General features: G+C 51.8%; 1 protein-coding gene across 3 annotated transcripts in view; it reads right to left on the bottom strand.

Moving 5' to 3' along the window:
* Positions 1 to 17,816, bottom strand: part of LOC122381101 (dynein axonemal intermediate chain 7-like) — a 52,967-nt gene that overhangs the window by 12,845 nt on the left and 22,306 nt on the right. For 2 of the 3 annotated variants that reach the window (XM_043364881.1, XM_043364883.1), the window contains 5 exons: positions 17,064 to 17,209; positions 9,326 to 9,521; positions 6,263 to 6,409; positions 3,541 to 3,703; positions 756 to 1,070 (listed from right to left, as the gene is read on the bottom strand). In XM_043364881.1, the coding sequence (XP_043220816.1) occupies positions 756 to 1,070; positions 3,541 to 3,703; positions 6,263 to 6,409; positions 9,326 to 9,521; positions 17,064 to 17,209 (967 nt within the window). The remainder of the gene's footprint in view (positions 1 to 755; positions 1,071 to 3,540; positions 3,704 to 6,262; positions 6,410 to 9,325; positions 9,522 to 17,063; positions 17,210 to 17,816) is intronic. The other variant, XM_043364882.1, reaches the window with a different exon arrangement.

Here is a 17,816-nt window from a genome sequence, read left to right as displayed (position 1 = left end):
GCCGAAATGTCAAGATTCAATGCATTTTTTCTTATGACCTGCAAGTTTTGAACCAGTTAGAGCCACCGTTTACCCTGCAGGCGTGGCAACGTACGAAGGGGTGCAATCGGCTTGCACGTGCATAGCTCATGCACCACAGAGTTTAGCTCAACCAAATGTGCACTATTTTGGAGGCCTTGCCTGGGACTACAATTGAACCGATTTTGAAGTTGATAGCTCAAAATTTCTTTGAGCCAGAGGACCTCACGTCAAAACGGCTTTCCGCCACCAGCACGTGCAGCCTGCACCCCTCGCAGACGGTGACCCCCCTGGAAACTGGTTCAAGGTGTTACCGATGTGTCCCGCCAGTGTGGCTTTGTCCGTGACCTCGGGTTGACCTGTAGCCTTGACAAAAAATTTCGTGTCACCGAAACTTTGAAGTGGAATAGCATGTGCCACGAAGCACTGAGCGAACCGAGGCCAGCACCAAAAGTTTACCTCGCCGGTGACGAGTCGAACGGTACCACGTTGGTCTCGATCGGTCCACACATTTTGACTCCAGGTCCAAAAAAGCTTGGACAAACTCACATACATACATACTGACAAACAGGCTCAGCCGAACTTTTTTTTCAGCGACCCACCAATGGGAATTTCCGGATGCAAAAGCATGCTATCGCATGCTTTTGATCCTCCAATTCTGGACTATCTGATACCATATACATATACCATATCTTACCAATACCACATTCTCCTTCCCTCCCAGTCTTCAGCCATACCGGGTCTCGACCAGCGGGAAGTCCTCAGGCCGGTCGGCCACCTCCAGGGCGTAGTCGATGGGCTGCGGCGGCTCGGGCAGCTCGACAGTCGGCTCGGGCACCGGCGACAGCTCCGTGTCGCGCTCCGAGCCGTCGCCGGCCGCCGAGATGCGCACCCGGGACACCCTGCTGCCGGTGCGGCTCAGCGATCGGCGCGCCGAGCGGCTCACGGAGCGCGCCGAGGCCGTCTCTGAGGCCGAGACCGAGCCGCGGCTCTCCGAGACGGCCGCCGGCACCGCGCCGGCCTCCCCCACCGCCGGCTGGGAGGATACCTCGCTGAGGAACGAGAGGAGGCGGGGTGAGGATGGGGAAGGACAGGATGGGAAGGGGAACTGAGGGTGTATGATGCACTTGGTAAGATCAGATGCAGGATGTTGAAAACATTTCTAAGGAAACGAAACTCGATGGAGAGTCAAGCAAAAACAAACAGCGTAGAAGGCATTGGACATCGAGACCGCCCCAGTGTCATTGGATGAAGCCTCCCTCAGCAAAGGATTATCCGACTGGCATCAGCGATTCATAACGCCCAAGAAAGGATAGAAAGTTTAGTCCCGGATGATGAAAAGAGCCTGCTTGGTCTAAGACGGTATGGCAACAAAAATACAAAAGGAAAACAGCCGAACGCGAAGGCGGTCGGTCTCCTTCCTTCCCATCTCGCATCAGGCGTCGATGCGACGGAAGGTGCAGAGGCTCTCGGAAACGATGGACCCCAGTCACTCACTGGCCATCATCAGGCCAGTCCCAGCTCCACGGGCCGCTGATCTCCCGGGCCACCCGCACCGAGACCCGAGTCGCCATTGCGGCACCGTCACCGACCCCAGCCGGCCGTCCACCATGTTGTTGTGAGCTCTCTATCTGTGCCGTCGTTTTTACAAGCGGCCGTGGTGACTCGACACCGCCGAACGACGCGTCACCGGCGGCGGCGGGGCTCGCCGATAACTGCTCCGCCCCGCGAGACGGCTAGCCCCTCCCCCGGCCCTCCGTCCCACCCTCAAAGTGGCGTTCACATCAGCGGGGAACGATTTATGGTCGCACTGCGCCGCAACGACGAATTCGCCCTACGCAACTCGACAAAAACAGGGAAATGCCCCGTGCAGGACGTACCCAACCCTACGCTGCTCAGTAGACGCCCATAACAAGCGGCGGCGGCTGCCGGTGGGATGACGTCACCAGCCACAGCGCCGTCGGCTGCCGGCCGCTGGCGCGTTATGTGCGGCTACTATGCAGCTTGCCAGTTTGGTGCGAAACTTGCGGGGCAACTTTGGCCAGCCATCCATCCCAACCGAGGACCCGGCGGAAGCGGAGGAAGGAAGGGGGAGAAAGAAATCAGGGTGGACGGTGGGAGGGAGACACGAGACGACGGGAGGTGACGACGAGATGAGGAATGGAAGAAGAGCCGGCGATAGAGGCGTGGCAGTAGCTTTTTTTAGTTGGAATTGGTGAGATTGGTTGGTGGTGGCACACTACCTTTTTTGGCATGTCTTGCATACAAATGAATGATCATTTGGTGAGATTGGTTGGGGTGGCACTATTTTTTTTTTTTTTGCATGTCTGGCGTACAAATGAATGATCATTGATCAGTTTCAACATGCAACAAACAAACTTTCAGTAAGTTACAAAGATGCCAATAATAATTCAGCATTCACGCTTCCACAAGAGAAACCGAAATTATCTCCCGTTATTCTTCCCAATGCAGTCCCAGCCCTGCGGCCAATCTCTCAGCCAGTCCCCGGGACGGTTTGGCCGTGCAGCTCCGTTTATTTACGGCGTCGGGCCGCGGACGGATGGTTGCAGTTGTGTCATCTCAGCCGTCACCCCGCGAGCGTAACCCCGTGTTAGGCGGCCGTATCGCACGCGGAGCCGACACTGACAATCCGTCACTAGCAACGACGGACGGGCCGCTACGGACTGCTGGGGCGTGCCCACTCACTGCACTGCGGGGCGCGGGCGTCGCGAGTAGCACACATCGAAATGAGCTTTGTAAGTGTGCCCGGTATTGTCTGTTCCGGGTGGAATATGGACGCGTGTGACCGGCACAATCGAGTAGCGTCGACATCAAAAACACCCAGTGCATTGGTGTCGGACTCGCAGTCGGGTGGTGCACCTAAGGCATCGAACATGAAAGTCGATTCACAGTAATGGACGTTGACAATAAACTGCTCTTCGAATGGGGTGTAGGTGTCAACTGCACTGTAAACAGAACGCCAGAGATTGTCTTCTGAACCTATTGTGCCGGAACATATGCGAATAAAACATTAGCTCCTCGCATCAACCCGGCGTTACGATGATCAATTTGTTTCATTTTACGATAGGGCTGCTTCCTGTCCTATATTTCTTACAGCACATCCACTCAGCCAGAATATAGTTTTTTATAGACAAGTAAGTGTCATTCTGCCGGACAGTGACTCGGGGAATAGGACGTGGCCATATCAGAAATATCCTCCCTCTCCAACACGGGCCAATATAGCTGAATCATGCAATCATCATAGCCCTATCTACTACCACATTCGCATTGAATTTTAGCGATATCATGGCGTCCAGCGTCAAACGAAATAAATAAACTATTAACCTGCTGGCAATTGGCATCACCATTACGGCATTACACCCACATACCACCCATCTGGCATCTTACAAACCCCCCCCCCTCTCCCTCTTTCGGTCATCTCTAAACACCCAACAGGCAACAATGACACCCGGCCGTCGCTCAGTCATCCCCAAACAACACAGTCCCACCGGTTCCACTCACTCGACGCTGGTGGAGATGAGTTTCTGCATCTCGGCCTCCTGCTGGCGTATCTCTCGCTCGATCTCCTCGGGCTCGCGGCGCCGGCTGGTCAGTCCGTCGGCAGGAGGCGGGGGCCGGTAGTCGGCCCGGAACGGAAACCGACGCACCGTGCGGGGCTCGCACACTGTCGGTGTACGGGGTGGGGGTGGGGGTGGGGGTCAGACATGGCCACCGATTCATCATCATTCATCACATATATTAAGGCCATGGTTTGACATCAAGGCTTGTGTAAAACCATGGTGATGTGAGATTTACCAGCATGGCTCCTATAGTCCTATATGCGGGCATCGAACATGGACATGGGCATTGGGCATCCACAACTACTCCCCCCCCCCCAAAAAAAATAGTTATTTAGGGAGAAGCTTGAAAATTGCAAACAATGTACATAACTAAGTAGGTATTACATTATCGTGCATCAAAAAGAAAGCTATGAAGGAACTCTCGCTAGTCGCCTTTCCACTATCAACTTGGATGTCCACTTCATCACAAATTCCTCCCCTGGCGTGTAACCAATCAGCCCCAGTCCACCGTCCGTATCTCCGCCCGGGGCGACTCGGGCCGCGGGCCTGCCGTGTCCACAGTTCAGTGGGGTCTGTCGCGACTGATCCTGCGACGAGCACCCGTGTGTCGCCCTCCGCGACCGCCGCGGTCCGGCGGCATACCAACGACACCGGCCGTGCACGGATCGAGAGCGGCCGAACGCCGGTCACATTCGCTCGGCACCACCGACCGATTGGATTACCGACCAGCGAGAATATTCAGCACTTGGCCGGTACAGTCCAAATGCATTCCCGGATTTACATAAATTTATATCACTGGTCTCACACCACTCGGCTCGCTGAAATCAATGATGCTCTGGCGGCATCAGCTCCGATGCAATCACGATTCTAGGACGCATCAATTGGTCGCTGTCGTCGGACGTAATTACCTACCCAAAGTGACGACAAATGTGTAGAGCACTGTAAAAAAAAATGTATGTCTAACAAACCAATAGGCAAGTGTGCTATGGATATGTGCACGCTGCAAAATGCACATCAACCATGTTCACAGTGTTATAAGAAAACCTCTACACATACAAAGAACACAGATTGTCCGCACCTCCCACGCGATCGGCTCCGAGTATCCCGGTCCCATTTGGACATTTCCCCAGCGGGCACCCAGTCAGTACAGCGGCCGAGTCGGTGCCCGTTTGCGCCGCGCGCCGGCCTCCCAACAGCCGCCGCGCGCCGCTGTCCAGCCATTACCGAGCGCTTTGATTTGGTGATGAAAGTCGCGTCCGCATGCGGTGGCTTTGTCCGCCCCCGTCGTCAACACGGCCGGTCGGGATTAGCGATGTAAAACTGCGCCGGCCGGCGGCCGCCAGTGCCCCGGGCGCGGCTCCGTTTAGGCCGGCTGCGTCCCACGGCCTGTGCATTGTGCAGCCCACCGCGCGGACCGGCGACTGCATGGCGCCGCCCGACCCATCGTCACGTGGCAGACGGCCAGGTTACGTGAAAGATAGGCCGTTTGACGGGCTATATAAAGATAAGATGAGTGACGTTAAGAGTCATCATGATAAGTGACGTTCGCAGCTAGACAAGAATGATTATCGTAATCGCAGAAATTGTTCTTTCAGCGTTACATCTCCCCATGGCGTCAAAGAAAAGTAGGATACACAAATGCTTTGACTTCGGTCTTAAGTTGACTTCTGAGACGTGAATAGGTCGACTGAATCCATATGAAAATTTCGGAGCAATATGACAGTTCCGTCTAGCATTTGGTCGTGCAAAGCTTTGACGATTGATCTCCGACAATCGTTGCTGTAGAAAGTGCGTGTGATGCTAACAATTGGCACGCACCTTTTGGGCGCCGTTTGAGCTGGCAATATATGAGATCATTGATAAGCCCAAGAGCAAAAGGCACGCGGAAGCTAAAAGTAGGTAAAAGGCGCTCTACGCTCTAGCTTTCGCTCTTGGTAGACATTCAATATTGGCCACATTGAACCCGAGAAAAAACAGCAAGCTGCCTCCGAAATTACCAATACCTATGTCACACGGGAAGAAAATTAGAGGTAGGTATATAACAAATAGGTAATAGGTAGTTGGTACGATGTGGTGAAAACTCTGCAGTATTCATCCAAAGCTCGGTAATGCTTACTCGATGTTATCAATTACCCTCTCCTCCGCCCCCCCCCCCTCCCCTGTTAACCAAGGTCGGCGACTATCAACACCAAGTCATCATACCTCCTGACGTTCCGACACACAACACTGACAGTTTCGGTGGTCCGACCGTGCCACTGAGTACAACGCGGGATCTTGTTCCACAACCTCCATGGACGCTTCCAGCCGTGTGACTGACCCAGTCAGTTCCTATTTACCATGTAATCGTCATCATCAGCAAACAGCTGACACGACCGCGGCGAACCGTCCCCGCTCGTCCTGTCTCGGCGGACGGGGGAATGGGGGGAGTGGAGGAGGAGGAGGAGTAGGAGGAGGAGGAGGAGGAGGAGGAGGAGGAGGAGGAGGAGGAGGAGGAGGAGGAGGAGGAGGAGGAGGAGGAGGAGGAGGAGGAGGAGGGAGGGAGGGAGGGAGGGAGGGAGGGAGGGAGGGAGGGAGGGAGGGAGGGAGGCAGGGAGGGAGGCAGGGAGGGAGGAAGGCAGGGAGGCAGGGAGGCAGGGAGGCAGGGAAGCGTCCCAGCCACTCACCCTCGCGCAGTGTCCAGACGCCGACCACTTTAGGCTGTGGCGGAATGTGCAGCAGGTCGAAGTGGATGAGTCCGCCGATGACGCGGTACCGCCGCAGGTTCAGCTCCTCCTTATCAGTGGCCACCAGCAGCGACGGCACCTTGGGCACTGCGGGCACGGTGTCGGGTCACATACCATGCAGCGAGGGCACTGCGGGCACGGTGTCGAGTCACACCCTGGGGTCACATACCAATGGTGAGGGAAACTTGGGCACTGCGGAACACGGGAGACCGGTCACACACAGACCATCAACGAGCCACCGTCAAAGGCGTGGTGCATAAATTGCGGCTGACGACATGACATTTCGTGCCTTCTTCAGTGGTGTGACCACAGGACCGAGGACACGTCAGAAGTCGCAGGTGGTGCCAACCGTTCCAGTTCTACTCAAGATGATGTGTGGCTAACAACAACAGTGGCTAACGATCAACAGGCTATAGTTATACGAGACAGTTACAGATACAAACAATGCCAGTAATGTGAGCCAGCTGCTTACTACCGGCAAGCATCCAATTCCCACTACAGATCAAACCATCGCGATCGTGAGATTCGACCCCAACCTTGACCCGACGTGGGAACGTCATTCCGCAGATCAGCACTGCACCTGTCGTGAACCAGGGACCGGCCATAGGGAAGGGAGTGAGTGAGTGAGTGAGGAAGCGATGGGCCGCCCGGCGCTAGCTCAGCTCCCGGGGACCCACGGACGGCGGACCGACGCGACTGCAGGGGACGGCACTTCGGCGTCTGTCGTCCGCACGGTCAGACAAAACACGTACCCACAAATACAGCCAGACGATACACGTCCGTCCCTTCATACAAACATACAGCACCTACAGCTACATAGAGACCCCGGAAGGGCAGCGGGCACGGTTCACATCGTCCATCAACAGCTGGCGACGGGCGGCGGCGGCGGGACGCTCGGTTATCGCGGAGGCACACAACGTGCCTGACGTGCATCTTTTTTACGTAGTAGAAAGAAGAAACATTTGGACAGTGCGGTATTTTTTTTTTTTTGTCACATACATAAGTAAGTTAGTCACATCATCTGTTTGCATTAAAAAGATCAATAGAATAATCAAAAACGTTCGTAATTTGAATAAAACATACAAAAAAAAGCCTTTCGCCGCAGCTATATAGTAGTCTCAGAGCATTCCCCGAGGCTGGCGTTCCTTTGATTAACCAAAAATCACCACTGCTAGTTTCGTCTCGGCTGCGATCACCGATGCAGCCGCGGCTAATGGATCACTCGTCACCCGACGCACGGTGCCGGTGAGTTAGCCCGCCGGCCGCCCACACGGATTTGATCAGGGGCTTCGTATGATGTGGACATGGAGCGGACTGCGCCGGTCGCCGTCCAGCTCACATCCCGGCGTGTGTGGTATGCTGAACGAGTGGTCCCTCCGAGTGGGCGCCTAACTTCGGCGATGCATGGCATTCGAGCGCCACCTGAGCCCGCTGCCGAATGGTGACACCTACTCCTTCCTTTCCAGGGATTGCGAAATCTTTTGACCAGGGCCGGGGCGGGGGCTGGTTCCAGCGTGGGAATGCAGCCTGGACTAACGAATTGACTGGTTGACTGGGAGAGAGAGATGGAGGAGAGAGAAAGAAAGAGAGAGAGAGAGAGAGAGAGAGAGAGAGAGAGAGAGGGGGGGGGGTAATTGATTTAAACTGCCCGCAGCTTAGGTATCACCAGTCACCGAATTTACGCTCCACATGGAGTCCACTGCATATTTGCACACATTTCGGAAGGAAGGACCTTCCCTCAGACTCCGTCACCAAGAGCTGCGCGTTGGATGACACTTTATTCCACCGTAGGTACACCACACGCGTTCAAGCTAATAATTGTTTGAAGTTGACGTGAGAATCAGCATGCGACAAACGTGTCAGCGGCTTGCTTGGTTAAAAAGCAGGCCACTTCATATTCCCTTCATCACCCTATTGATGAAAACGACCAATTGCAGTAGCTCCTGTGAATGGGGCACTCTTCGGCACCGGGCGAAGGCACCTCAATCGTCCTAAACAAAATCGCACTGTCTCAGCATATTCGGCGATGATCAATGTGCACACAGTATTCACCTCTTTCTGAACTATTGAACACGACACCTTTGGACGGTTCGCAGTGCACGCGACACCAGCCGTCGGCGCGGTGACCTTTAATTATCCGGTGACGCCATTTTTCAGCCGTCTATAGATGGCTGGTGAAAGACCAAAGTCCAGGTAGCATTCGGGAACTTTCGGCGACGTGCCATTGTACATAACAGTGAGCGTAGTTATCGAATGGCAAGTCTGAGAACTTTATAAATGCCTAGTGATATACAATGTCCCTACCATTTATTAGAACTGCATTTAACGCCAAAGCATGTTTATTGTTTACTGTTCATGTCTATCTTCTGTCAAACAGAACACAGCGGTGAGCAATCAGAGAGCCAGGGTTTTATGACGAATTTGCGAGAGTGCTATGGCTCTACAAAGTCCCGCCACGCTATTTTCCTATAGCGTATATCATACTCAACATATGTTCAAACTTCCCAGACTGCCGACACATCCAGACTGCCCCAGTCGAATATAGTGGCTCCACTAGGAACGGCCACAGCCGGCTCGCTAATGGCAACCGCACTTGGTAGAAATGCCAAAGCGGCACTGAATGGAAGGTGTGTTGCAGAAACTTAGTAACGACCGGCTTAAGAGCAAATGCGGCGATATCGGCACACAGTTCGTGGATAAAGCGCAATTTCGTAGCCACGCATTGCGGAAGTGTGTTGGTGGTTACTAGTTGATTTAATTTCAATACTTGCCTGGCAGAGCAGAACATATCCAAAGACATGTCAAATCAATGGAGGTTGATGAGGGGCCAGATAATTCCCATAGTTTTAAAGCCACAAAAATGGCGAGACCCTTAGGGAGAAACGGAAGTAGCAGGATTTGGTGCACTGCCCCAGATTCGACAGGCGACGGATACCTATTGGGCTAATATTTATAAACATTTTATCGCCGGCAAAAGCCGTCCATCTGTCCACCGGAACTTACCAGGCGGCTCCGGCTCCGGGTCCGGCACCGGCGTGCGCTTCGGACTGCGCGACTTGGACTTGTCCTTGCCCTTCTTGCCCTTTTTGCCCTTCTTCTTTCCGCCCTTGGGCGACTTTGAGGGCGACGCGGGCGCGCTGCTCTTGTCCGGGGATCCGCTGCGGCTGCTGCCAGCCGACATAAAGCCCGGCTTCTTGTCCTGTGGGAAGGGCGGGACGAAAAAGTCACACTTGGGAATGGAGCCTGGAGTGAGTAATTGGTGAGGAGTCAGGTGGTCATGCTGCCATATTTTCAATTCTGCCATCAAGTTGTACACAAATACTTTTGCGGCTAGGGCCTATGCTGTGAATGTAGGTATGTATGCATGCACGTTTCCTAAATTGCGTGCATTATGTACGGGCTGAGCTCGACTAAAATGTCGCGCACCCCGCGACACTTCGGGAGCGTAGTCCAAATCAATCTGGTCCCGTGCGGTGACAGTGACACCCACACACGACCCAACAGACAATAAAACCGGTCAGTGGACACCGAATGTAAAGGGAAGTGCATAGTTGAAGTCTATGTAAAGGTTTCGGCCGTAGCCTTTCAAAATGGGACAGCTGAGAGAAGCCACATAAGACCGTGAGATGGATGAACCAGCGAAAAGTCATGTTTATTGATCTGTTGGATAGCAGCATGGGATCCAGTCAAACAACTTCACTCGATGCTATTGCACATTTTTATTGCTTTGCCAACAGTAGGTACATTTACATATAACGTTCTTTTTTCAGAAGCGCCTTGAAAATAACGCTCTCAAACCAGCACAAAAATAAAACCTACAGCTTCAAAGGTAAAATCCTTGGGTAAAATGCCTACATATCATTTCTGTACAATGTTCCAATGGAATCGTGACGACGTGTTTGGTGTGTGAAATGGGGCGGGTGCAAGGGAATAAATGCAACTTATTGGTAATTAAGACCCATATATATGATATATTATGCAGTGCTTCGCCATCACTTTCTATAGCATTATAAGAGTAAAAACGTACTCCCTTTCCTCTTTTCGCCGCAGCTCATCGACACGATCGACACCAAGCCTTTCAACAGAGACCCACTCCTACCGATTCATCGTAATAAACAGTCAGTCTCAATCGCACGCCAGTGAGCACAATAACACCTCTGGGCGCAGTGGCTGCGTACGGCGGTCGGCCCACCCCCCTCGGAGGCGGCGACGACGGCCCATCGGCGTCCGTCCGACGTCGGCGCGGTGATTTCCTGCGGGAGCGCCGCCCACACCTCCCGGCCGGCGCCGGAGCACCGCGGCACCCGGCCGGCAGTCTCGGAGCAGTCCCCGCGGAGTGGCCGAGCTGCAATGCTGCCACACATTCGTCCATAAGAAAATACATTGGCAGGAGAATATGAGCGGCCATGGGCATACGGCCTCCCTGTGAGTGGTGCATCAGGTTTTACGGCTAGCGACGATATGGTTTTACGGATCCCATGGGGATGGACATTGGACATGATGACCTTTAGGGGGCAATCGGTCAAATCATTTCCAGCTTGGCGTATAGGCACTGACAAAAATACTATGACCGGCGACGTCCGGCATAATCGATGCCCTGAAGTGACACCGGCAGTTATAACTATCTGCCATTTAGAGTATATCAAAGCCAAATGGCTGCACCCGACACTACTTCAAGGCCACTTCCAGCATTATTCTATAAAGAAGACCGCAGTGTTGATCGGAAGCATTCCCCTCGATCACATCAATCAAATGATCAAGGCCGAAGGGCGAGGCCGATCCTCTCGGTTCCCTTATCTCGGCTCTGGGCTCTAATTGCACCTGATGATGACATCCAGTCGGAATTTTTCACCGGATGATTTCCGTCCACAGCATGCCTGTTTCTGTCAATGAACGATTACCAGAAACTGGGACACGATAAAAACAGGATGAAAATATTTCACGACTGAAATCCATACTCCATTGCACCAATTTAGTACGGTCAGATACAAAAGTGCCCCTCACTGGCAGAATTGCTCATTTCTGCTCTCCCAGCCCACGCGACGTTCCGGAGTGCCGCAGATTGCAGCTCTCGGCCGTGACCACTGTTCCCGGGCGGTCACGGGGGGTCATCTGAGAGCCGCCGGTCAGGCCGCGGCCCGCCGGCGATCCCTCCCCGGAGTGCGGTGCCGCTCCCGGGCCGGCTGCCGGTTACGGCCGCGGTGTCTGCCGGCTTTTAGGCCGATCGGTCCCGACAGGCGGCGGTAGCGACTCGTGCTCCGGGTGCCGATCGGCGCCGGCAGGTGCGGCCGACGGAGAGGGGCGGCACGGAGCAGTGCTGCTGCACGGGTGGCGCCAGTCGTGGCTGACCATGGACATTGGGTACATCGGGCCATAGGCAATATGGGCGAAGTCGAGACGTTTAAATATTTCCATCAGTCAGCTGGTTTTGGTATGCCTAGTAATTGCGGTCTCAGGAGTAGGACACGCCAGCAAACAGTAATGGATCGAAAGGAATTTATTATGATGCATAATCGCCTTGACGAACGGTATGTATTTTTCTTGATTTATTGGTTTAATTTAATATATCTTAAATATAATTTTATAGTTATATATCCATTTCTTCCCATAGCATATCATAAACAGTAAGCACGGCGCAATAAATAACAATGACAAAAAAACGGTCGTCTAAACACGAGCCAGGCGCAATTACTGTATTCATAGCGGGTTGGCTATTCCAAAGTGATGTCTTTTGGGTGTAAAGAAACTCGGCAAAACTTTACCTCGAGTTGGAGAGTGTTTGGCAGCCTTATTATCGACTTGACCGCCCATCATCGACAGGGCTGTGCCGTTAGTTACATGAAGAAGGGCTCACTAAATGCGCCTTGTGAAATTCACTTAGGAAAATTAATCGATCCATTGTTTTGTAGGGAAAATTGTACTTAGCATGCAACAATATGCGTCCAGTCCAGTCCAATATACGAATAATTGTGATAATAGGGTACCTTGTCTGTATTCACTATTCAGTGATGACGGTATTTTCCAAAATCTCTCAAATCGACCCAGATTTAGAAAGTATGGCGTTCAACCGACCCGAGTTCCGACGACATGCATAATGAGACGACACGAGTTCTCACGGTCTGGGTCTGAACTTTCCCTTTGCATCTATCTACCCCTATGATATCGCCCATTTACAGGTTACGGGTCTAACGGTCACACGGTTATCTACCAGCGGGGGTCTCGTACCCTTCCGGTCTCGGGGAGATTAGGCCCTCCGGTGCTGAATCCAACTTCCCGGGCCCTTAGCCTCGCCACTAATCCTTCCCTTTAACACAATCTTCGTCCCCATCGGCGATATGTCACCCCATAGCGAGTTGAGGACATGATGGATTGCGTTTTAATTGCTGCTATCGGGTGTTTTGGCTTCTCCGGTTTTCGGGTAAGTCCGTCATTAAGGAACGCTCGAAGGACTGCAAACTCCGGGGATCGTCTGTCCGTCAGTCGCTGCTGTGCCCTCGAGTGAGCCGGTCCTGTGTCTCTGCGCTGCCGTGTCTTCTCCCAGTGTTCTGTGTCCGCCGGTACCGTCTCGCTGCCATGGATAAGAAGCAGAGCGGAGCCGCCCCCTTCCAGAAGGAGCTCCTTAACCAGAAGCCGAAAAACTACTTCGAGATGGAGGTCAAGAAGAGCTACCAGCGGATCCTCAGCTGGAGCGTCAACAAGCGGATGTCGGAGATTGGCGACGAGGAGGAGAACATGCTGCGCCACGTCCAGCTAAAGCAGACGCGCGACCTGCTCAACAAATACAAGGTAAGCCAGATGAACCCATCTGCAAAGGTTCTGGCCACATTTGCAACCATTATTTATAGACGTAATAAATGGAACACTCTTTCAAACAGGCTGAAGGCTTTCAACACCAGCAACTGATTTGAATCTATGAATTTTTGTTACGCCATTTTATTGTTTTAGTACGAACTGAACGAATACAAATTTATAGTATTTTGCCAAGGAGAATTTTGCCGGTCCCGTAGCTCAGTTGGTTAGAGCGTTGGACTCCGCGTGGTGAGAGCACGCGTTCCCGGTAATGACAGTCCGGGTTCCAAGCGCGACGGGCGCTCGACATTTATGGGCCTTCTGACAGATATGGTTGCGGTTGGTGGCAGGCTGTAGCCAGGCGAAGTCAGAGAGGGGACCGGCCGTGCGCGGCTTTGTGCGCACGTTAAACTTTGGACTCTAAATTCTGCCATATTTAGAATCGGAATTGCGCGATCGGAGGGTAGAGGGCAGGGTCATCGCAACAAGCTTCGCTTAGCGGTGGCTCTGTCCTTGGGAATCCTTCCCATCAAAAGTTTCGGGCTAAATTTATAAAAAAAGAATTAAAAAAGGATAAGTACTATGCTTTAAAAATACAAATAAACGATTTGTATATGATATTTTTACATTTCAACGAAATTATTTTGAATATCAACAAATTTGCACTTTATAGTTTCATGTCCCTTTCTTACGATCGACGGACCAATGGATAAACATCAGGGAGATCGAATATCTGCTTAAAGTTTCGTGAAATAAAGCAAACCTGTAATCCTAATTCCTAACCTCTGTTACAGGTCTGAAGGCGGCGGCTACTTAAAACCGGTGAAAATATTCGGCGTCGGCTCAGTCACATTCATCTCAGGATCATCAGCATCTTGATCTTCAGTCCCTCGGTATTTCAACCGCACCTGACCGAGGACGCGGTAGCAGCGCGGTGAACCCTTACAAATGCCCGACTGAGCCGAGTAAGGACGCTTTAACAGTGCGGTGCTGTGAGTTGCAATATGTGAACGCCACGGTGCTTTCATATAAAATGCATTGTGTTTTGGTCATGCTCGGAGTACGTTTACGTACTCGATCGCTGTGCGCCACTGTGAGTGAATAGTCAGCTCGCTGTGACTCACAGCGACCAAAGTACGTTTACGAGTACATAATCACGACTACGAATGTGTGCCGCTCACGATTGCTCCCGCTACGATTATGAGTGAAAAGTCAATTGAAGTGAAGTGTATGTCGATGTTCATTTACTGCCTTGTGGTTCAGAACGGGTTTCACTAATGCCTTATATTGGCGACTGTGATTTGTAAGGAATGGCACAGGTGTGTTGACATGCAATGAGTGCTGAATTATCCCCGAAGAGTACCTGTATGTAGGTTGGTGTGACAACTATCGTACATCATAGTGCTGTGATGCCAATGTTGGTGTACAGTGACATGCATTAACCTTTTACATTAATGACATTGTGTGTACCGCGTTTTTTTCTCGCTAAATACATGTGAGAAGAATATATAATGTTCGTGTGAAAAGAAAGGATTGAGAATGCATGAGGGTATCTTGGGATCAACGGCTAAAGAAATCGACTGCGTAGCATAAGATACATACAACATGCGCCTTCTTTCGCTAATACACCGATGAACGTAGAATTAAAATACATCTTTAGCGCCACCTATTCGGATCATTGATTGCACCGGGTATCCAACGAGTGGTAGACCAAAATCACATAGAAAAGGAAACGGTTCTATGGCATATGCCACATCTAGCATAAGACATGTGCGACAGGAACCGGATTAGTACAACATACCAGTCCCATATGGACATTATCATGTCTATGTCTTTCCAACATCAATATCAGACAGGTCAGCACACGGCGAGGGAGGACGGAGGGACAATGAACGTCCGACCCCAGAGACCGCCGGAATATGGCAAGAGGTGATGGCTAACCACTGACCGCAGGGACTGCACTACAAGACACATTCCCAGGGGCCACGCCGTGCCATGGACGGCTCCCCTGGGCCCTGACTAGTGATGTCAATTACGGAAAATCGGAATACCGATACCAAACCAAATACCAACCAAAACCACGGGAAAATACCGAAACCAAACCAACTTGGGAACATGAGGGAAATACCAACTTTTTACCGATTTCTTAGCCTCTTATATATTAGTGAGGGTTTATGATACCAACAAAATACCAAACACATTACGATAGAAATACCAAATACCAAGTTGGTATCGGTTTGGTATCGGTATACCTTGACATCTCTAGCCCTGACCAAGGACACCAGCCGAGACACAGACATCAAGCCGCTGCGCAGTGCGCATTGCGTCAAGGGCAGTCAGGAGGGCGCCGGGGTCCCCTGACGTACCTGCAGTGGTCAGACAGGTACTTACAATATCTGACCAGATGGACCACGCCGGATGACTCGTATTCTGTCATCACCCATCAGACAAATAGGTATTGGTTACCGCAAGACACTAGCGAGCGTATGCGAGAGCGGTGCAGCTGCTGAGTGCTGAACTTTGTTCGTTAAATAAAAATAATGATAATTCACCAGGGATACTGGAGCTGGATAGCAATTAACAGATTCTTTTGCTAGGCTGGAATTTACCAATTCCACGAGTATTATCAACAATTATGAGCATGAACCAGACGATCGTCTTTAACGAGGCTCAAAATGGGAGCGAACGAAAAACTTCTGATTGAATACCCAATACGACCGTCCCGATCTTGGAAGGCAATCAGTGGTTGCTACTTGCTGCAAACGCAATCTGCATCTCATTCTCAACGGTCCTCAGAAAAGTGTGGGCGCTAAATATCAAGTTCTTGTGCATTACCGAACATTTCAATTCCACGTGACTGTGATGGTACAATCGTATGACCGTTGTAATTACGAACTTCAGCGACAGTATCACCCCGTTCTTTAATGGTAAAATGGGGGGGATGATAATCTAAGTTGAGGCTTAATTTAGAAGGTAATAGATAACACAGGAAATCGCTTGAAAATTAGACTACACAACTGGAAGTAAGCATATGGCTAGGGTAGATCACGGGCAAAAAAATGGCGTACAAGTTCACCCATGCTTGTATGAAACTAGAACCACCTACCATCCACTACTCAGACAGACACTCGTCAATCGTCATCTTCCGGCGCCCATTCACGCCCCCGCCTCTCAGACACTGTAGTCTGTACCATCTGACGTTACTCGAGACTGACCGGCCGGCACCCGGCTGGCGGTGCCGACCAGACCAGCAGACAGACAAACGGCCGTAATCTGAGCCGGACAGCTCGCACGCACACAACACGCCGCATGTCGCGGGAAGGCCGAGATATTGCCGGCGGATTTATACGAGTCCCGCCCGTAGGCGGCAGTGCCGCTTCAAAGGAGCCCAGACTCAGCCAAACAGACGCAGGGAGACGACGGCGGCGACGCGTTATGAAGTGCCGGCGAACGGGGTCACGTCATATTGTGTTTGGATGAGGGAATACTGAGTCTCTGCCAGAGATTGGTATTAAAGCAGAGGCCATGTCGTCTTTGAAGTGCCGATAATACGTGAGGAATCCGAGCGACAACAGCAATTATGAAATAACCATCTTGAATACCTTGAATACTGTTTTTTTTTTTGTGCAGCACAAATGTCATTGCCAATTAGAGCAGAATATCGTTGCCATTTGAGACTTGTGTTTTATTGCCAGAGCATGCTGATTCCCAGCTTTCATTCTTGACTTAAAAATCTGTTCAGGAGTGGGAACGATGCAATGCCAGTATGAAGGGCAGTAGGATACAATAAAAGCAAAAATAATAAAAACAGCCATGCAACTAATTTGACGTGGGGAATAGCTCCATTTTCCTGGTGTACGTAGCTCTAAATGTCTGGGATCCATTTTGTCTCAGCGATTCCACAGCTCTAAGAACCGCGACAGTATCGCCGGACGGTCGGCGGCGGACTGACCTTTGCCGAGGCGGCCTCCGCGGCCAGTCTCTCCGCCTCTGCCGCCTCCCGCTCGGCCTGCTGCTCGGCGGCGACCCGGGCTGCCTCCCGCTCCCGCTCCCGGCGCAGGTCCTCCTCCAGAACCACGTCCGAGAGCGTCTCTCGCGCTGCCGGGGACGGCACGCGGGTCTCAGGATACAGCAGAGAACGTCGCACAGTCGAGAACGAGAGCGTCATAGAGCTAGACAGTAGACAAGTCACAGTTTTCAGCGGGGAGCATCGCAAACCGAGAACAGTGTCCGAGAACGTTACAGAAATGAATTCTCGGGGAAAAGCTTCGCGCACTAGCGAACAGCGCCAGAGAGCGTCACAAGCTCTCAGAGCAAGGTCAAACACTCACACCGGGTGATCACAGATCCACAGATCCAGTTCATGTTACCACAGCCTGTCCAGTGCCCAGTGTTCAGTCGGTATGACCTACCAGTCGGTATCAGAAGGCATATCAATAAATAGGAAAACTTTTGTTTGAATTAGAGGTAAAATTAGGTGACAAGTAAAATCAATAAGCAAATGTCAACGTGTCATAGGCCGACACGTATGACATCAAGACGTAACTGTCACGGCTTTTGGTCTGGCATCATAACCATGCCGTATTCAGACATGAAAACGCCTAGCTGTTCAGTGTTCAACTCGGTGTCATCACCGCAAGGACACAAAGTGTTGACAATTAGGCTCCCACCACCACTTAAACACCTAAATGGCGTCAACTACGTG

Source organism: Amphibalanus amphitrite, unplaced genomic scaffold, assembly GCF_019059575.1.
Source record: "Amphibalanus amphitrite isolate SeventyFive unplaced genomic scaffold, NRLGWU_Aamphi_draft 000114F_arrow, whole genome shotgun sequence".
NCBI classification, from domain to species: domain Eukaryota; kingdom Metazoa; phylum Arthropoda; class Thecostraca; order Balanomorpha; family Balanidae; genus Amphibalanus; species Amphibalanus amphitrite.
This window is presented reverse-complemented; position numbering and strand designations above follow the sequence as displayed.